At 30.0% G+C, this 22,627-nt stretch overlaps 1 protein-coding gene across 1 annotated transcript in view; it reads left to right on the top strand.

Moving 5' to 3' along the window:
- Positions 1-22,627, top strand: part of LOC143227541 (G-protein-signaling modulator 2-like) — a 65,393-nt gene that overhangs the window by 21,935 nt on the left and 20,831 nt on the right. The window contains 6 exon segments of the mRNA XM_076458979.1: positions 3,580-3,703; positions 5,182-5,203; positions 5,206-5,296; positions 14,007-14,271; positions 17,542-17,659; positions 18,912-18,979. Coding sequence (XP_076315094.1) covers positions 3,580-3,703; positions 5,182-5,203; positions 5,206-5,296; positions 14,007-14,271; positions 17,542-17,659; positions 18,912-18,979 — 688 coding nt within the window.

The following is a 22,627-nucleotide window of genomic DNA, read 5'->3' on the forward strand; positions in this document are numbered from 1 at the left end:
ATGATATGTTGTCAATGCTGCCAGGTGATGGACTGGAGATGCGTTCCCACCTTGCTGTTCGCCTTCCTACTATTCCTTGTATGTTGTTTCCTGGCAGATATGGTGGTGGTGTGAATCCTTGGTAAAGAGGCTCATCTTACCTACCAGTTCCTATATCTGAGATGAAAATTAGAGAACCTTCTTTCTACAGTGAGCAGAATATCCCTATCATGGTTTGCCTGATATTGTTTGTGGTCAATCTTATTTATGGTTTGATGCACCCTAGCTACTCTACACTTTGGTTCCCTTAATTTTACACTTGTGGCCAGGTACCCTCCTCTTATTGCAGATATGAATAATACTTTCCCAGTACTGCCTGGTAATGGACTGGAGATGTACCGTTACTTTGCTTCTGGTATAGGTTTCATATGTACTGCTCAATCTTGAAGTGATTACTTGTTGCATGGAAAAGAGGGCACATGTAGTGATTTGAGTTGTGTTGCACTCCTACTGGTGGAGGGTTGTTGCACAATCACTTGCATAATAGCAATGATATGCACGTGAATACACATGAGGATAGGTTGGGAGTATCAAGACTTGTGGAGACTGAAAATTTACACACACAGCAAATATGGAGGACAGTAAAAGTTAGAGAAAGCTATTTGTAAATAAAGGTAAGTATCTATCACAAATACATTTTCAGTCCAGGAAAATGTTAACAGTTGTATCTTTATTATTTCTCACATGTCAAATTTGTTTATTTATTCATGCTAGTGTAAAACACAAACATAATACTCTGAAGGATGAGATTACAAGTGATGTTTTTGTAAAGCGAAAAGGTGCTGTCAATAAAATACATGCACATAAGGAAAATAGAGGAAACCAGTTAAATTGTTTCACTTACATAACATACAAAAATGAAAGAGTTGTGATTTAGATTATTTAAAGGCATACCATAAAGAAACTCTTCTGATGTGATGACGAAAAGCTTAGGAATTATCAGTCCTTAAGGGAAAAAATTAATCCCAGATTTTATGTGATATATTTAAGATTTTGTTAGTTTTTAGCAATTTAGAAGTTGTAAAATATAATGGATAAATATAGTCAGTTGAATTTATCAGTTTTGTACTACCACAAACTTCAGACATTCACTGTTTTCAAACTGTTTGAAATGAAATTAACCAATAAACTGAGATTTGCAGCTTTATTTTGTGTACTGAAAAATGTTATACATCTAGTTGGGAAGTTTAAATATCTTTCTTCTCTCCTGAATTATAAATTACAGTTTAACAAAGACTGAAATGAGGATTATTGTGGTGAATTTGTTGTTATTAGTACTATACCCTTAAACAGATTTTAATAAAATATACATCAAAAGAACCTTAAATAAAAATGTCAACATTTTAGTAATTTTTTTTTATATAATTTATTTGAAGGGAGATATTGGGAAGAATTTTTTAAAACTTGATGACATTATCTTTCTTCATGAAAATCATTTCAAATCCAGTTTGAAGAGATTAATTGATAGGCATTCAGGTTTATAATATATTATAAATAAGAATGTATACAAGTTGAATCATATTTAATTTTTATTGAACTTCATTAAAATACGTGACTAAATTGCTTTAACCCTTTCGTAATGGCTCAAGGGGCAAAGGCTATGTCATCATGTTTGTTGACTTGTATTCAGAACTTTATTGAACTACTATTTTATGAATTTATCTCAATGAGTTTGGCATCAAATTATAGATTATAACTCAGACTTTAATATTTTATATGAGATAATTTCTTAATTTAAAAATGAATATTCAATGAACACATCTAAATATTGATTTTTGTGTCTCATGTGATATGTTGAATGCAGCACTAATTAAAATTAAATGGTTGTGATGCCAAAATACTAAGTGTATAGTTCTGTATGAATTAGATACTCAAGTTATGAGTATTGACGAACTAGAATATAAAATAAGACACTCTCTGTATTTTGCTGATATATGACTTGTGTACTGAATCAAACACAGTGGCTGTGTTCACTTCCTTTAATTTTTAGAAACAGTTTATGACACACACACTTATCAATATATGACATAACTAGTTGACAGCTTAGAATGTCCCCCTGGTGAGTTCCTAGCCATTATAATCTGTTAAGAGGCTCTCACTTTTTTTTTTTTTTTTTTTTTTTGAATTAAGATTTCAAAGTGGGTTGTGTCTTTAGTATGCCTGAAGTTTCATATTTTTTAGACTTAAATACAACTTAGTAACTAAGATTGATAAGTTATTGTGGAATTTTGTGGTATCAGTATAGTAATTTATGATTTTTTGGTTATTCAACTCTCTATATATAAAAATCTAAGAAAAATATTTTGTTTCATATGTTCCATGTACAAAATTTTAAAAGGTTTATCAACCTATGCCTAGCAGTAACTGAGTTAAAAGGTTCTAGTTAGAAAAAATAATTGTTTGCTTTACTTCTTTATTTATTGTTCTATATTTTAAGAAAAATAAGTTTAATATTTTATTTCTAAATATAAATAAATTATGTACATATATATAATGTAAAATAATTGAAATGTGACTATATATTACAAAATACTAGTCCACTAAAACACATCTGAGACAGGGTCACTTTGTAAAAAACTAAAGGTAAGTTTTATGTTATTGGATATGGTAGCATAATTACACATTTACTGCATCAATGGAAGTTACATTAGCCAGGCACCACTGGAAGGTCAGTATAGTAAAAAATAATAAATATATAATGTTTTAGAATTAACATTTTTATTTTATTGTTATAATTTGTCATTCGAGCACCAAAAAAAAGCATAATTTATATTTCCTAATTTCTTTATGATGGTTATAAGGTCAGTCAAATTGACATACCCTATGAATTTAGGGTGAGAAAATAACAGACAAAATATAAAGTCTCACCGAAAACCAACATTTGAATTGTATTTAGGAGGTTTTAGATATTACACAATAATATTTAAGATTTGAGGGATGAAGAGTAATATTTTTAATCATAATATGAAATCACTTCACACTTGTATAAGTGATGAAACAGACTTGAAATTTTTCTAAACAAATCTTCAGTAAAAATACTTTATCAAAAAACCTTATTTTCTGTGTACAAAAACTTGTAATCTTCACTAAATCTACCAACTTTTGTGAAGATGTATCAAAATTATAGTGTAAATACTTAATGTGTGAAAATGTGTATAAGAACTTATATTTATTGTAACAAGGATTAACCAATGAAAAGGATGCTGTTTATTTAAATCTTTTTAAAATCATCTAATGATGTAAAGTTCTTCCAAGAGATACATTTGAATTGCTAAATTTGAAATTTCTATTTATTATTTTGGGTGAAACCCATTGTTGTGTTTTTTTTAGTTCCAAAGCAAGCTAGTTCACATAAAATATGTATTGTTTAAAAATTTGGAAGTAATAAAAGGTAAATTTAGGACTTAAACTGATGCCTGTTATTTCTCTTATTACAAGAGAAAAAGCAGGTGATGATTATAGATCTATACGTGTATCTTATTAAAATGCTAAAATACCATATTTTCAGTTATTTTTGTCTGTTGTATGCTTTCTTTTCAGACAAAATTTGACCCTCGTGAAGGATATAGAGGACAAATCTGCCCAAGGACGTGCTTGTGGAAACTTGGGAAATACATATTATCTTCTAGGAGACTTTCCTAAAACTATTTCATACCATCAAGAGGTTAGTCCTGTCTTGTAAACCTTGTTTAATAAAATCATTTCTGAGAACAACTGGAAAATTATTGTAATACCTGTAGCTATTGTGATATTTGAACTTTAGCTTTTGTAGAAGTAATAAAATGAATGGATAGATGTATTGTGTCTAGTTTCCGTTATGACTGGCTTTCTAGAGCTTTTTTTTAGAGTACGTATTTGGGTGTTCCTAACTTTAATTACCTGTTTTATCATTCTTAAAACAACAAGTGAATAGATTAAGTGAGTTGTATCACCTGTTGTTTTTTAGATGTTTCTTAAAATTGTTCGGTAGATATAAGTATTTCTGATTTCTTTTGCTTCTTGTTTCTACAATTATTTATTGCAACAAGAATTGGATGGATATAGTTTTGACTTCTGTTGTCTGTTGCTATTTAAAAATGTTTAGAGCAACTGATAACAAGTGTAGCTTCTCTTTAATACCTTATGAGTTAGAAAATATTTTGTGCAACCAGTGAACAGGTGCAACTTCTATTTGATATCACTTGCTTTCTAGAAATGTTTTTGAGCAACCACTAAATAGTTTCAACTTCTACTTAATATGACTTGTTTTCTAGAATTTTTGTTTGAAGGTCATATAATAAGTGTGTGTAATATTCTAATGTTGTACAATCTTCTTGGTAAGTTTTGTAAATACAAGAAATGGGCAGATGTAATATTGTTTCTTATTTTTTTAGTGAAACGTAAATGTGGATGAATAGTTTGTAAGTCTAGTTGTTCTCTAATCAGTAGTTCTTGTACAGGTGAGCTGTTTAGATGGTTGTTGGAAAGTTCTCTTTCTGCTTCTTGGACTCACAACAACCTTTGTGACCTTTATAAAAGAATCTACTTGTAATTCAGCAGTAAGCTTGAAAAGGTTCATAGTGTTTAAAATAAGGATTTGATACCCTCAGTGGGCACAGTGTAGGTAGAATAATCTCCTGTGTGAGTTATATTTTGTTACATGATACTTTATTAATACGAGTTAAAATTATTAACTGCATATGAAAATAGAGCATCTTCCAACCATACAGAAGTATTTTATAACTAAGTTTCTTATAAACAAATGCATCTCTAGAAATTTTACCAGACATAATCACAAAATCAAACCATACACAACTTTTGCAGGTTTTCCATGATATTACATTCTGTTTGAAAATAAACCATTTATTTTCTCATCATAAAATTGTACTTTTTGGTATTTGTTCAAAAAAGTATGAACTGACATAGATTTTGCTTTCATTACAAAATTTTATTATATTTTTCAGATATGAGTATTAAATTTTTCAGTCAAATGTTTTTTTTTGCAGAATCGAGTTATCTTTCTTTCACCCTATTTCACTGACAAGTGTTACTTTATAATTGTAGTAATGTGTGTTGAGTAAAAGGTTATACTGTTATAAGAGGATGTCTTTTTTTTGCTGAGAAATTGTTGAATTTATATTTTGTTTTACTGACAATTAACAGAGGCTCAACATAGCAAGAGAATTGAGACAAAGCAGCTGAACATGAGAGCCCACAGCAATTTGGGCAATGCACATATTTTTCTTGGAGAATTTGAAACTGCAGCCGAACACTACAAGCAAGTATTTTTTCTATATGTGTACATGTAATACTGTGAATAGTTCCTAGATAATTTTTATTTCAGGTCCATTTATTACACTTTGTAATACAAATTTTGTTTCTGGATAGTATGTGTTATTTCTTAATTGCTTACGTTGTGAAAGTACAGAAAATGTCTATGATTCTATTCAAAGTTTGCTTTTGTGACCTGGATAATGAAATTTAGAAATTAACATATTTTCTTTGCAAAAATGAGCAAATTTGCACATTTTCATTTACGTGAGGTCTGAATAAAACAACATATGAATCAAGATTTACATGTATTTATTCTGAAGTTCAACAAAAATGTTCAGAAGTGAGTAGTTGTTTTGATATTTTTTACTGTAATGTACACCACTTTCATGTATCAGCTCCCAAATATTGTCTCCCATCATGTTTTCATTATACGCTCCTTGGTAGCGGCATTCAAAGTTCAGTATATCTTGGTGGAAGCACTCCCCTTGCTCCTCTGAGTACACTCCTATGTTCTTGAATTTATCAAGATGAGCATCAAGGATATTGACTTTAAGGGACATCCTGCAGCCCATTTTGTCATATTTATATGCAAAAACGGCTCGTTTGGGTTGAGAAAATATTTTACATAGAAGAGCGAACAACGTTTCGACCTTCTTCGGTCATCATCAGGTTCACGAAGAAGGTCGATATGTTGTTCGCTCTTCTATGTAAAATATTTTCTCAACCCAAACGAGCCGTTTTTGCATATAAATTTCTCAACAAGTGGGTTTTTCAACATCACTGACCATTTTGCCATAGTTCTTCACAAGAGCCTCAACCAGTTCCACATAGTTTGTGACCTTGTGATTGCCCAAGAAGCCCCAAACCACTGCCACAAAGCTGCTCCTAGCTTTTTTTCCTTCCTACTGAGTTTCTTGGGGAATTCTGTGCACTCCAGGATCTTTCTTATTTGTGGTCCAACGAAGACACCAGCTTTGACCTATGCCTCAGACACCTAAGAGAAGTCTCGAAGGTACTTGAAGGCTACAGACTCCTTATCAAGAGCTGTTACAAATTGTTTCTTGAGATCCAGTTTTATGTGTAGTGATGGGAACAACACCTTCTGGAGGTCCACTAGTGACTCACACTTGACATTGTGCCTCCCCACAGAGAATTCGGTCTGTTGTGGACAGTGCTTTCTGTTGTAGTGCATTGCGGTGCCCCTGCTGTCCCAAAGGCAAAGATAACAAGGAAACTTGGTAAAGCTTTCTTGGAGACCCATCATGCCACCATTTTGAAGTCTCCGATAACCTCCCACTCATACTCATCACACTTCAAAGTTTCTAGCAAGGTCTTTACACTGTTGTATTCTCTTTCACAAAGTATTTATCACTCTTGTCTTGAAAAATTGTACACATACATAGCAGAATGCGTCTGGAGAATGCTTGCAGCTCCTTGATGCAATCTCTGATAAAATCAGATAGGTCTATGTGTTCATTTAGGCAACTAGAACTAAACTGAAGTGGTGAGTGGTTTGCCCCAGTACATACACACACACATACACGTGTGTGTGTGTGTGTGTATTACTATGGAAAGTTCTAGAAAATTATAAAAGGTTCTTGAAAATTCTTGTAAGTTTGAGAAAATTCTCTATCAGTTACTCAACACTGAATCTACCTGGAATGTTCTGGAAAATGGGTAAATTTGAAAATTTCATTACCCAGGTCACAAAAGCAAAGTTTGAAGAGAAAAATAGGTCTTTTCCACTTACTTTAGGCATAAGCAATTGGGAAATAACACTTTCTGCCTAGGAACAAAAAAAAAAGTAAAAATTTTGTAACATAGTGTTATTGCAACATCCTTTTTCAGAATGAGGAATGAAACAATCTCCAGTAATTGTCCAAGAGGAAATTTGACCCTAGTGGTAGTATAATATATGCAAACGTTTCTGCAATTGGACTCGTAAAAATTAATATAAAAAACTCGAACACTTCAAACATAAAATGCATTAATCATCAAAAACTTTTTACATAAATCAATTTTTATTTGATAAATATTTGGTGAAATATAAAATAGTACATGACATATCTGTGCACTGTGCCATTATGAAGTACACTTGAAAACCAAGTTTCATGTACATGTGTTAGAAATGGTACAGTTGTAGACCTAACAGTGTCATACAATAACTCAGTTTGTTAAAATGAAAATTTTGTCTGTTGTTAAAACTAACATAGAAAGATAATATTCGTCTCAGTATATCTTGTTACTAAAAGTTTCTTTTTAGAAATTATTCAACTTCCTCACACACTTATCTCTTTAGTGTGTTGCAGAACAAAGTATAATGTAAAACTTTATAATTTCAATTTAAAATTACCATGAGGAGCTTTTTAAAGTAAGTGCTGAAATAGTAATTCCACTGAAATAAACAAACAGAAGAACCAATAAAATTATGACTTTATGCAACATCTGAAGAAAAAAGTTTCCCTAGGCTGTTGAAAACAGATTATAAAAAAGAAAATAAATTTAGTTCCTGACACTATGATATTCTCAATTAAAGTGACTTTTAAGTATTTAGGTAGATCCACCTTATAAGAGCAGGATTGGTGGAATGAATTAAGATGCACGTCTGAATTTATCTAAACTAACCGAATTCAAGCAAAAAAAGAAGTGGACTAAACACAATGTGTGATACAAAATGTGAATAATATTTAAGTTATTGGACAAACATAGTGTTCATGCTTCCAACAATATAATTGATGATCACAATACTGGACTTATAAATTGAATAACTTATGTTACTCCCTCATGGGGTCTTTTGTTAGTCATCTCATTTGAGATCCTGTATGTACTGCTTAAATCAAGGTTTTCTTCTTAGTAGGAAATGTTGGATTTCCCATAGTGACTGATGTTACCTGTGTGATTGGTCGTTCTCATTCAGTATATTACCTGTTGTAACCTCAAGATATGATCTGCTTTATTTGTGAAGGACACTGCTGTTATTGACCTTCATGCTCAACTTGCAGTCTTAAATCAGTATCTTCTTTGAATGGAGCCAGTATTATCTTTAGAGAAAACAAAAAGCAGTTGAAGTCAACTTAATAGTTTTATAAAGAACATGTGTTATGTAAAAATTGCATAGATTCAGATTAAATTAAACCTTGTGAATGTTAATACATTAAAGTAAAAAGATAGAAAATGCTTGAAATGCCAACAAACTACAATGCTGCCAGCTTTGCATTTTCAAACTGTTTAAATAAGAAATAAACAACATACCTTAATAAAAACTACAGAGATGCAGTTTTGTTTTGTATTTTGGCAAGTTTTATGTATACTGACAGTAAGTTTAACTATTTGAAATTTTTGTTAAAAGAAATTCACAGTTGTTAAAATGGGATTACAAGTTTTTTTTAAAAAATACTTCATCCAAAATATGTCAATTTAAACAAAATCTTGAATTAGATTGTTTTAATTATTTCAGTTTTGTATTTATATCAACAAGATAGATATGAAAGAACTTTAAGAAACATTACGTACCTTCATTGGAAGGGTCAATGTACAAAGAGGAGGACAATCTTCTGGCTTTTAAAGAGTAGATTAGTAACTTTTTCAAAAAAAGGAAATCCAATGCAAATAATATTCTACAATAACCAAATTTTGAAGTAAATGAAAGTTGCAAAAAGTTAAATTTTAAAACTTAAACATGCTTTCACTCCACTGATTCTGAACCAGGAATTGAATCTGACTGTTCTAAATTGTGCCTGCAGTCCACAAGTGAAAAAGTCTAGAAATTGCATCCTCTTTGGTTGCACTGGTTTTGATGATGTCAAGCTGCTTTACAGAACATATGAACTGAAAGTAGAAATAATTGGGGGATAAAAAAAAAGTTTGCCTAATGAATAAATACTGACCAAATACTAACTTGGAAATTTAATCTCTGTGAAATAGTTTTAATCATTCCATTTAAGGTAATGACAGGTTTACATGGTTCCTGGAAATAATGTCTATTCTTAGAACGACATTAAAAATTCTTGAATATTCTGGAAGCCTGAAATAATAGCTGTTGTAATCATAATAACCACATATTGTAACAATGTGCACTGTGTGGGAACATCACTAGAAATCTGAGATGCCCTATGCATTGATGTGGCCCTCATCTGCAGGCCTAACATTGGCCCTCCTTATTCTTTGAGGGAGGTGTACATCTACTTTTCTTAGTGTTATGTAATGTTTATGCATTCATTTTTCAAGCTAGTTGGTATATGGTATTTATATATTAGTTTTACCATGAATCAATTTATAAAATACAGAGTTAAATGTTTTAAAGTATGATAGAGGTAAAACAGAAGTAGTTTAGAAACACAGTTTTGTCAGTCTAACTAAGTACTAAAAATATTTCAAAATAAATTAATACAATTTTTATTAATATTAAATTTATATGAATAACAAAATTAAACAGTGGCAAAGTCAAATATATTGTAAAATTATTTGTTATCTTTATTACTGTAATTACCTCAGTATGCATTATCAAAGACTGTCGCTAGAAAGCTGTTACTTTTATTTGTAAATGAGTTGTTAAAAAAAAAGGTAAAAGACGTTTATATATGTATGTATTATTAGCCACAATTTCTTTGCAAATTAAAGACAAATAATATACCAGTCATAGAAAATAATACATGATTACCCATTGGCATGGCATAGTGTGGGGTAAGAGGAAATTATTATGACTAAAAGTCACATAAACTGCAGAATTTTTAAACAGTTTTACACATTTCCTGCTAGAATTGTGAGAATATAATTTCAAGTCTATTTTTATGTGCTGCAAATGTAAATTGTTTTTTTTGATCATCTGGGTTGACTGACAGCAGCCAATAAGAAACACTGTTTGTGTACAATGTGACAGATGCATATCTGTTTATCAGCAGTGATTAAATCCAAGGTGACAGTGCCATTTTAAGACTTAACGTTGTGTCTTGTGAAAGAGAAAAATAAACCAATCATGAAGTAAATAATGACGAATTTACTAGTTTGTGTGGGAAGAAGAATTTGAATGTTTAGATTTCATGATAGGAACATGGTAATGGAGTATATTCAACATTCTTACAGTGAAATGTTCTATTTGTATAATTAAATTTGAGATCATGTATTTTTGCTAACTGTTCAAGATCATTATGGAAGTTTTTATAAAAATATGTACTGATATATGTGCAATGTTTTGTACAGTTTGATTCTGTAGTTTGTACTGAATTTTATCAAATAATTTCCTGGAATTTGTCCAATTATGCTTCTGGAAACATTTCTATGTGTAAGACAACTGACATGTAAAAGAAAAGTGCAGTGTTGATATATATGCGTTGAACAAAAGTTGTTTTATATGGGTTTATGATCACTCCTAAAGTTAGATGTAAAAAACGTTTACTTACAGTAAATAGGAAGGATTACAACAAGTTTTAAGTTTATGTAACAAAAACTGATGATTGAAGAAGGTGTATTGAACTTACTGTAATACCTCAGTCAGTCATGACAGATATAGTTGCATGTAAACAAACTGTTCTTACATATATAACTGAAGAGATGAAGCATATTTGCAGGTTTTTGTTTAATTAGTTCATTTGTTCACTTTACAATGTTTAAGATGCAAGTAATGCCAATAAAAATTACATTGAGTAGTATTGTTAAGTTTGCATGTGATACAGACGTTGTTTGTAGTTTGTGTTGAGTGTCACAAAGTAAGGGAATTTACACATCACTCACTTTTATGAAATGTAAAATATTTGTTCATATAATTTGATAATATAAATAGTATATCAGTTACAACTCTGTTTGCTGTATCCCAGCTTTTTTGATAAGCCTGTTATTGTGCCAAAAAGACAGGTTAGCACTAGATATAACAGATATAGTGTGATTGGCATGTTTTTAAATATTCATCTTTAATTTTACTTAGATGTACTTAGAATTACTTGCATAACAAAGCTTATTATTTACATGGATTTGGTCACATGAAGTACTGGTGTTGAGCTAACTTATTTCACTCTTGAACTATTACCTGAACAGATAAAAATCCAAGTCTATAGTATTTGAACACAAAGAGTCTGTAATGAAGTGCTACATGTGTTTGCATCTTTGAAACTTAGAAAATATTTTTAATTCATCACAGGCTTTGAATTAGTTTTAATATAATTTTGTGTTAAATTTTAAATATTAAAAAAGTTCAGTTCATGTCTTTTTGATTAATTGTAATGTTATTTAAATTTTCGAATAAGTGCTTTTGTGTACACTTACCCACATTTCAGCAAGTTTTTTTTTCTCTCTCTTTTTATCATTTCAAGCTGACATGTTCGGTCAAGCCCTGTATATTTGATTTTGTATGTCTGTTGTAATATTTCTATAAAATTATGAACACTTGTATGCATGTTAAACTTTCAACCCTATTTAAGAAGAAGAAAATCTACCTCTGTGTATTGTTTGTAAAGTGTCATTCAAGTACATAAAAGAGTACATGATATTAATATTTAACTTTGTTAATTCATATCTGAAGTATATTTTAGAAAGGGAAATAAAATGATAGTTTCATTTGAAATTAATATATTCACTTTGTATGTTTGTTTCAAGAACTAAAATGAAACAATATTCTTTTTGACACCCAGCTTTGAAAATCTGGTTACCTTGCCTTTAATTGACATCAAATAAGTATATAGATCTGGTAAAATGCTCTGCATTCACTGACTTTGTCATTCATCATACCATTAGACCTTCTATATTTGTTACTAGTATACTCCTTAGATGGCTGTTGGTAAAGGGGAAGACTGAAATATTTGCGATTACAAGAAATATTCAACAGCGACTAAACAGTTTACTGTGGATATACCATATTAGACATAAAATATTTTCAAAAAATAACTTAGTGCCATTAAAACTTCTTTAACAGAGAATGTTAGCACATACTATTATAAGAGTAACAAGGAATACAGTAAGCCAGAAAGGTAGCTCTCACAAAACAAATATAAGGGCACAAAGCATGTTTGTTAAATATTTTGAGATAGGAAGGAGTCCATCAGTAATGTATAAAAATCAAATATAATTAAAGCCACAGATATACAGAGCTAATTATAAATAATAATATCAACATAGAACAAATCTTAAGTTACATGAAGATTATATGTTGAAAAGGGAAAAAAATGTTTAACTTGTAGGTTTCTTTCATCATTTCATTTTCATACTTAGCCATAGTGAGAAGTTTGATATTGTAAACAAATATCTGTGTTCACTATTCTGACTTGAGAAGGACTTGTTAACTCTCCACATGGTTCAAAGTTGTTTTTTTATCTTAGCATAAAAAATCAAAACCACTAGTACTTTTAGATTTGTATACATGTTAAAATTGTTAATATTAATAGTATATTTTTACAACTGTCAGAAGCAGTAGACTGTAGTGATCTAAAGTAGGTTTGTATGTATACATTGTATATATTATTATCAGTTTTTTAATTTAAAACCATAAAAAACTAAAGTTTACTTTTTGGAGTTTAAACAGGGAACTTCAGTTTAATCATCTTTTCAACTGTGTCTGGTCATACTTACCTGTTCGTTTTTTAATTGGCTTACACAATCTGCTAATGTTTAACTCAGTAACTTTATCATGTACTTAAACAGTATCCTAGCTCAGTAAGTTTAATTGTTTCTGGTGTCAAAATATTCTTTTTAAAAAAAGGAGCAAAAAGTCTTGGTTAACCAAAACTCTCAAATTTTGTTTCATCATCTTAAACTGCTTAATTTTCTGTTGCAAAATGTCACTGTCTTTTTAGAATTTCCGTGTTATTCCTCTCTATGCTGGCTTTTTCAAAATTTTCCAGTCTTTGAGAAAACAACACATCAATTGCTAGACTTGTCAAACATCTTCTCACTGTAATGGATGTAGCATGTATGTCAGTAACTATGTATGTAACCAAAACTTCTCTGCAGTCAACTAAATGGCACCACAAATAAAAATCCATAGAAATTTTATACTTTGGGTATTCAAGGTTCAGACAGTTAGAAAAATAACTGTGGTATGTGCAACAACCATTTCTTTATAATAGAATGCAATTTTAAATAAAAGTTCTCTCCTCACAACAAGAACAAATTTTCATTAAGACTGTATGTGAAGATTTGATTATATTTTTATTGATGTAATTTTTAAATGTGGTACTGAGAAACTGGAGTTCTTAAAAAATGTTATCCATAAATGGTACCACTTTTAATATATAAAAACATTGAAGTTTATATCTGTAAATTTATGAAAACTTTGAGCTCTGTACATTGAATCATTTTGATGCAATGAGTTGTATATGACTGAAGAGAACAATCTAAATAGTTTTTTCTATACTGTACTTCCAAAAATAAATCCTTTGTTTTTATATGTTCTGTTTTTATTCATTTTTTTACCAAAGTGTGAATACTACGATTAGTAATTACTAGCATAAGCAGCTACCCATAGGGCATTATTTCTGCTGGTATTTATAAAAGAGAATTGGTTATCAATAGGGAGGTTTAAAAAAGTTTTTTTGTTAACAGCACACTCTACATTGTATTGACACTTTTTGTTGATATTAGAATATATATATATATATTTTAGTGGGTACTAACATTAAATTTAAAATTCAAGTGATAATAAAATCCTAAATAAGTAATTGCTATATTTATTATTTAATCTTATTGCTTCTGAAACTTTCAGCATTCGTTTTACTTCAACTTTTTAGGAAAACTCTGAGTCTTGCTGAGGAACTTGGAAACAGAGCTGTAGAAGCTCAGGCCTGTTACAGTTTAGGCAATACCTACACTCTTCTTCATGATTATCTCACTGCCATTAAATATCATCTTCGACACTTAGAAATAGCCAAGGAATTGAAGGACAGAGTTGGTGAAGGTCGAGCCTGTTGGAGTCTTGGCAATGCTTATTCTGCCATTGGTGACAATGAGAAGGCACTACAGTATGCTACAAAACATTTATATATTGCAGAACAGGTACTTGTGAATACTTTTTATTTATCTCACAAAAGTTTTGGTAAAACAAGCAATAAAAAAGAAGTTAAATGACATAAAACATTTTTCTGTGGTATGAGGCCAGAAAGTGACCATTGAGAATGTGCTTTAAATTAGAAATTTTTGTCACTGATGTACTACTTAGAAATCATAATTTCTTCATAAATATTTTACTGACAGTAGAAATTTGGTGTAATTCTAAAAGATTAATTATAATTGAATTTCTAAGAATGAAGCTGTTGAATGAGTGAAAATGCCAGTTACTGACTTTTTCGACATGGTTATTATATATGTATACACAGTGAAGCAAATGTGATGTTTTTCTTTTCAAACTAAGAATCACATTTGTCAGTGGTTAATGCTGCTGCTTAGCAAGTGATCTAAAATCAGATGCACTGTTGAGTACTGGCCATAACATCTGCTAACTTGAACTCCCATCATCAGTTCTTCCTTCAAGTTGAAGAGTTTGAGGAACCAAAGAAGGTTTTTATGGTTCTGCATTGACATCTGTGGCTTGATATATTAGTCACAAAACAACTCCAACTGCTAATTTTCATTTATTTGTTTCCTTTCCTGTTAGTAAATGTGAAACTTTTTTTTCTCAAAAAAACTATTTTGTTTGACATAGGAGAGGATGATTGTTTAATACTTTAACCAAAGATTTATACAGTACAAACCAAAGTACCCATCTCCAGTAACAGGAAAGGTTTAATATATCAATATAAATCATTTCATGGGTGTTAAAATAGTCAATTTTGTTGCACTTTTGGTTTTATTCAGTACCAAAGTTCTTGAGTTATTTGTACCACCTACCACAAAAAGATAATTGTTGAGCATTTCAATCATGCTACAATTTACTCATCAATAACGTATAGTAAATCTACATTTTTATTGTTTATGCTATGTGAATGATAGTATGGTTAATTCCTAACAGTTTAGTGTAGAACATCCTGTTGGTGAAGTAAAATTTGGCATCAACAATATTCATGTCTGTTCTCCCATCATTTCAAAAAGTGAATGCTGAGCTTTACCTGCACATACAGCTTTTGAAATGGGAAACAGGTGAATGCTCAGACAGATACCATGGTTTATAATGTGTATGTATATATAAGTACTGTTACATTTTCACTTGCATTTCATGGAATAAGGTTGTAAAGAACAGACAGAAGAAAGGACAGTCTATAATTGAAACACACTGATTCTTTTAATGATAGAAATAACACATTATAAATAAAAGATAAAATATGGATTAATAAATAAGTACATTTAACATAGACTAATGAATAATAAATTTCTGACAATTCTATTGAGGACTACTGGTCTGTGAAACTTTAAAAAAACTTCAACCATGAAGTGGAATTGAATCTAATTCTATACAGAACAGCAGTCAATAATAAAACTAGTTTTAGTTGGAAATTAAATTTTATATATGTGTGCCTTGAAGCCTCTTGTAAACACTACACCTGTAAATAATATTGGTGCCAATACTAACATCCAGATTAATTTATATTTAACAAGGTTAGGTAAATATCGCTTCTTGTATTTTAAGGAAAGAAATGTTGCACATATGTACAACTCTATGTATTTTAGAAAGGTCATAAAAGGGAATATACCCATGAACACAGGTTCTACTTCAACGGTGCTGTTTTTCCTTACTTCCACAACCTTGTTTAATACTGAACTTGTCATCTTAGTACCTGGAAAAGTAATTTTAAGATCAACTAAAACATGATGTTACCAAGCTTGTATTCATTAGTTAGCCAATCTTGGTTTCAGTTTTCTTTCTTATCCACCAACACCAAATGATGGACCTATTGTGTTAATACAGTACAAATCACTTAAACATTCTCCAGCTGGTTATTAAACCAATTGCTCTATAGTTACTAAACATTTCAATTCTATTACTTCACTTTAACATCTCATTTTACATTACCATTTCAAACTGGTTATTTTACAAAGTTTTAGAAGGCTGCTAACCTTACTGTCATTAAGAAAATATGGGAAACCAGATACGTAGTAGTTCCAGACCAGTTAACTTGATACAGCATAGAAATGTAACACTGTTACTATGGCACTACCATAATATAAAGTATCTTTTTACATTTTATCACCATTCAGGTTATTAAAGTATTTTTAAAAGATTCTGTATATCATACAGCACATTGTTTTGTCAATCATACATAAGTTTAGAGTTATATATAGACAGCTGGAAATATAAACCTCATGTACTCACTTCATGAAATCAGCATTCATTACTCTGTGTCAGTCCAGTCATCATTAATGTGCAGTATGAAAATGATAAACAATGAAAATATTTTCAAGTAATGTATGAGAACAAAAGTTCAGATTTGTTAAAATTATATATTGTTGTTTTTGTAGTATCTACACTTTCATAATGTATTACAGTTGTGTACATTTTATAACTGTGGTAAAAGAGTAGCCTAAAAGTTTGTAATGAATAGTGTTGACTAACAGCCTTCCCTTCTAGTCTGTGACTTCTAAATTAGAGGTAGATAGCCCTTAAATAGTTTTGTGCATAATTTAAGGAAACAAACATTTTAAACTATTTTTCTTTTTCATAACTTCATGTCATCTTGTATGTTAACTTCAGCATTAATATCGATACTTCTTGCCCATTGTGAATGTTAAAATACAATACCAAGGAATTTGCAAAAGAAAATTTTGTTAACACATGTTTAGATTGTTTTTACTGCATAACAGCTGATAAGCAAGTATAAATATTTTGTAGGTTTTGATTATTTTAATTTTTTTAGCTTATATACACACATTTGCATATTAAAGTGTGTATTGTTTTGAAGATCCACTTCTTGTGTAAAATGCAGTCCAATAAAAAACACTGAATCTTAAAAGGTGTGAGTTGGAAGCTTTAGTAAATAATGTGTTAAATATAGTCATAGAAAAAAAATGCATAGAAATGCTAAAAAAGGTAGAGAACAAAGGTTCTAACAGGTGACAAAAATGTAAAATAATTTCTTCTTTTGTTACTGTTACAAATCTTTGCTCTTCTAAACAGAACCTTAACCCAAAGGTTTTGTAGGCTTTATTGATAGAAGCTCCCATTAACCTTTATATAGCATACACATGTCATATTAGAAATGTGTAAATATAATTGTTTTGAGACTCCAATCCACATGGAGTCCGTAGTAAAATACGTTATTTATTTGACAAAATTGTTAGAGGGAGAACATAGTGAGATTATTATTGTTTTTTTATTCCTTTTCATCCAAACAGATTGGGGACAAAGTTGGTTTAACCAGTGCAAACATGGGAGTTGTTGAGCTCCAGAATGTTTTAGGTGCTCAAAATCACATAGAAAACTATAAGCATGAAAGTATCGAAAACACTCCAGGTAAGTTTCATTGCACTGTTTTCAGTTTGAAAGACAAAACAAAAGAATATGCTATAATAAAGTAATTTTTTCTTTCTCTCACAGACCTAAAAATGAGAAGATAGCACACAGTACACTATGTTAATTACATGTTCCAAATTTTACACAAATTGTTAATACACCAATGTACTCATTTTTAAGTAGATAGAAAATTTAAACGTGATAGCTAATTGAGATAAATCCTAAATTGTTTCATGTGTCTTTTTTGTTTGTTTATTTTTTTGTATGTAGGTACAATAAAAAATGGTGTATTGGATAGTGCAGTAGTTTAGATTTTCTTTACTCTCACATACTTAAAGGAAAAATGAATTGTACAAAAGTTAACTATTATTCTATCAAGCAGGAAAAAAAAGCAAAAAAAACATAATAAAGATAAATTTATGGTGTGAATGCTTTTTTTCTGATGAAATGTAATTGAGTCAATTATATTTGTCATAAGATAACAGTAAAATGTTTAATGTATTTTTAAACATTTCTATATTTAATGTATTTCAGCCAGCCTGATAAGCTCTGGTGGTGAACATAATGCATCATCTACAGTAAATATGGCTGATGATGTGTGGTTTAAAAAGAAACCTAAGGAACTGAATAAAGTTTGTAGTATTTAAAAATACAATATGCCTTATATCTTTTGTTATAACAAATATAATGTATAATATTTAGTGTAATAGAGATTCAGTAATATGAACATATTGTCAGGTCAATGAAGGTCACAGTGTTGACTTTTATGGCTACACGTTTAAGTATTAGGAAAAACAAGCCAGGTTTTTAACACACACTATTCAAATACATGGTTAAAACTTATATTTGACTCCTATCAAGTTCTGGAACAGACTAGTGGCCTTGTATGTTTATCTTTCACTTAAGGTTCATGTGTATTTAGAAATTTACCCACCTGATTTTGACAATAGAAACAATTGTTATTTTTTACTTTCATCTGCTTTCATGATCAGATAACTGTCAAAATAAAAATTATTCCTGTTAAAGTTGTATATACAGATCATTTTGTAAAATGTTGGTTCTTGAACAGTTATTTCATGCAGTAGCAAGTTGATGGTCTTCGATTTCAAGCTCATCTCATTTATTTTCAGTAGTTATGGTCAAGCCTGATGAATCTGATGACTTTTGGCAAAGAATTTCTACAACACGTCTTTTATATATGCCATGTGTAGTTGTTTCTTTCATTTCTGATGTCAAATCTTTATATTTTCAGCCAAGATAAGAGTTCGCAGGGTAAGCATGGAAAGAATGGATCTACTGAAGTTGACACCTGAAAGTAATGTGAGTTATTGTATTAAAAGAAAAGATTAGAGCAGTCTAGTTTATATTTGTAAAAGAAGTTCAGACAATGGTAGTAAACTAGTCAGATTCAGTTTGAAGTTGGTTTTTTTGTTATAAAATATTTGTTTCAAGATTTTTCTTGCCATTTCTCAAATACTGCTAATAACTCATAGCAGCCTAGGTGCTAAAACATTAGTTGACTACTTAAGTATTATTTAAGAAAATGGAGTGAGTGTTACAAAGCTCACAGCTGTTTACTTTAATGTGCAATAAAGTTATGTAACAACCTTTTTCACTGGTAACTTAAATTGTGATTTAGCTGTTGTTAGTAGTGTCCTCTGGTGTTGTTAAAAGTAATGTTAGATTGTTTTAACTTTATAATTCTAAATTTTGGAGCACAAGAACAATTAAAATGTTTTTTCTCTTCATTTTTAGTAAAACTTCACTATATTTGCACAGTTTCTTTTAATACTGTTATGTAATATCACATTGGCCTCCTTGCCAAACACACTATCAGTGAGCATCCCATGTAGTTTGTTACCTCTTACTTAATTTACTTTTTTCCCACAAAATTATGCAAAAAACAACAAGCTTTTTCATTATCAAGTGGAATTAAACTCATACCAGTAATGAATCTTACTGCCTCCAGATATACAAATACATATTAAACTTGTCATTATTTTATCTCCTAGAAGTTGACAAAATGGCTACACTGGACAGATGTTAGGGTCTCATCATATAATATTATTTGAAGAACTTGTTAGTTTATTTGCAAGGTTAATTATAAAAGTTAAACTTTGCTACAAAATAGTATAGACAAGTTTAAAATAAAAGTACTGTGAATCTTTTTGAAGGATTCTAAAGAATAAATTTATTTAAATATAACTCATTAATCATTAGTCTTATTAATGGATTACATCTGATGAATTTCCCTATTCTATTTTTAAGACATCTTGAAGCCACCCTCTTTTAGTATGTGGTAAAATAATTTATTTTTATAATTCCAAACTGTTGTACATCAAAATTTATCCTTAATGCAACACAATGCAAAACCAGTAACAGCCTGAAAATATGACTAATAGCATTTCATCAGTTTTTCCTTACAAATGTTCAAGTGACTACTCTACCAAATTTTTGTTAATGAAATTAAGCATTACTTCAAGACATTTTCAAGTCATTTTTCATATAAGGTTAATAAACTTTATTACCTCCACAAAAAACTGCAGAAATAAAAAAATTAACAGCATGACTAATTTTGGTCATAGGTGTATATCAGGTATCATATTTTTTGAGCAAAGCTACACAACAGGCTATATGTTTTTTGTTCACCATAAGGAATTGAACCCCAGATGTTAATTCGTAAACTTATTGCCAACTTATTAGGTAACAACATCATATATCAGTTAATTCAATGTCTTTTGTTGATGGGAAGATAATTATTTTTCAAAACATGTTCAAATTAACCAATAATACTGATGTTCCAAGAACAAAAAAAAAAAAAAAAACAGAGCTTTTAAGTTGGAAAGCTTCTTTTAAATATTTTTGTAACATATAAAAATATATATATTAATAGTCAGACCTTTTTAATGAATAATAAAAATCTTTTATTTGTGAGGCTTTTCTTAGGATAATGAACTTTTAACATCATACAAAAGGTTGTTTGAAAATATCTTTCAAGTATCCTTTGAACTGCACTGTGTTATTCCAATGATGATGTATTATGTGACACTGATTATAAACCAAAAGCTTTTACTTAATGCAACAGACTATTGAGAGTACTTGTAGATAGTTAGAATGTCACATAACTAAATAGGATGTTCTGAGAATTAATGTCTGAATAAAGTTAGGTTAGTATCAGTTACATATGCTTAGTTTTTGGGATCAAGTTTACTATTTTATTTTTTGTGGATACAACTGTACCGAAGTTGTTATACATGTGGTGAACAGAATTTAAACAACCACATATATGCTATCAAGCATGTGGATACTTCAGGTGTGTTTTTTTGTGCACAATAAACAATTAACAGCACATGCCACTTGTAGAGAAAAATAAGAGTATTATGAGTATAAAATTAATTATTAGTCTGTAGATAAATAAAATTCTAGTGGAAAGTGAATCAGCAATTTATTGTATTCAGTCAGCAAATGTTTATTCTGCACACCTTTGTCCTTATTACATATTTGTCATTACACATCAAGCCAAAGATGTTATTGAGATGATACTATCCACAAAACAAAACCTGTTCCTAATCTACTTTGAAATACAGGAATAATCTTCTTTGTAGTTCCTGTGCATTTTACTTTTCTACAATTAATAATAAAATCTTTCTTCTCACTTTCACTAAAAACTTTATCTAAAATGTTTTTATCATCATCTTTAGCAACTGCCCCCCGCTAGTACAGCGGTATGTCTTCGGATTTACAACGCTAAAATCAGGGGTTCGATTCCCCTCAGTGGGCTCAGCAGATAGCCCAATGTGGTTTTGCTATAGGAAAACACAAACACTTTAGCAACTATTAAAAAGTGACATCAACACATCACACAAGTTGTTCAAATTTTTCCACTAATGATCAACCCTGGTAAATCCTCAATCTTCCTTCTTACTGTAGAAGTTGAACAAATCAGGTGAAAAAAATACAGTATTGCCTCACATACTTCTTAAATTGGATTAAATCACTTAATTCATCTTATATTTTCACTACTGGAGTTTGTTTTCAATAGAGGTTTCTTAAAATACTGAAGTCTTTACCATCAATGTCCAGTTCTTCCAGAATTTACATTAATTCTACATGCTTGGCTCAATGAAAAGTATTGGTATAGTCAAAAAAGCACAATAAAAGGTCTTTTATTTCTATTGCCCTTTTTTGAAAGCATTCATGTGATGATAATTAGCATTTGCATAATAATCTTCAATAAAACCACATTGAACTCTTACAGTCTTCAATCTTATTCTACTTCTAATTCTTATCATCAATACCGTTAATAGGATCTTTGTTTTATGGTTTATTAAACTGATGATTCAATAACATTCACATTTAATGGCTCCAGGTTTTTGGGAACTGCCATAAAGATTAATTTGCTGAGATCTTCAGGTATATCACCACTTTCGAAAATCTTATTAATAATAGTTAACTTTTCTGTATCAAATTATTCCAAGCCTTTTTTTGTTGTTGTTGTTTTACTGCAATTTTATCTGATTCATTGGCTGTGTTTTTCATTTTGTTAATAATTGTTCATACCTCACACAAAAATTTTCAGTCCATCCATGCTTTTTTCAAAACTTTCACAAAATAATTTATTAGTATGTTCTACCCATCTTTTCAGTATTTATTCTCATTCCATAATTACATAATCATCCTTAGCTTTTATATATTCACTAACAGTGCATACTCATTTATTTGTCTTTGACATTCCTATACATTTACGTAATATTGTTATCCTTATGATTTTATGTTTCTTTACATTTTACATTAAGCCATTTTTCCTTTTCTTTATTACACATTGACAAAATTCTTTTGTTGTTTCTTGAGCTCTTCCATACTGCAGGTTTTCATCTTCCACAAGTTCAAGGATTAACTGTCATTTCTTTTTCCTTAATTTTAATGGAATAACCTCCTTGGATGTTTCAACTAGTGCTTCTTTAAAAA

The sequence above is a fragment of the Tachypleus tridentatus genome, chromosome 1 (genome assembly GCF_004210375.1).
Source record: "Tachypleus tridentatus isolate NWPU-2018 chromosome 1, ASM421037v1, whole genome shotgun sequence".
In the NCBI taxonomy this organism is placed as follows: Eukaryota; Metazoa; Arthropoda; class Merostomata; order Xiphosura; family Limulidae; genus Tachypleus; species Tachypleus tridentatus.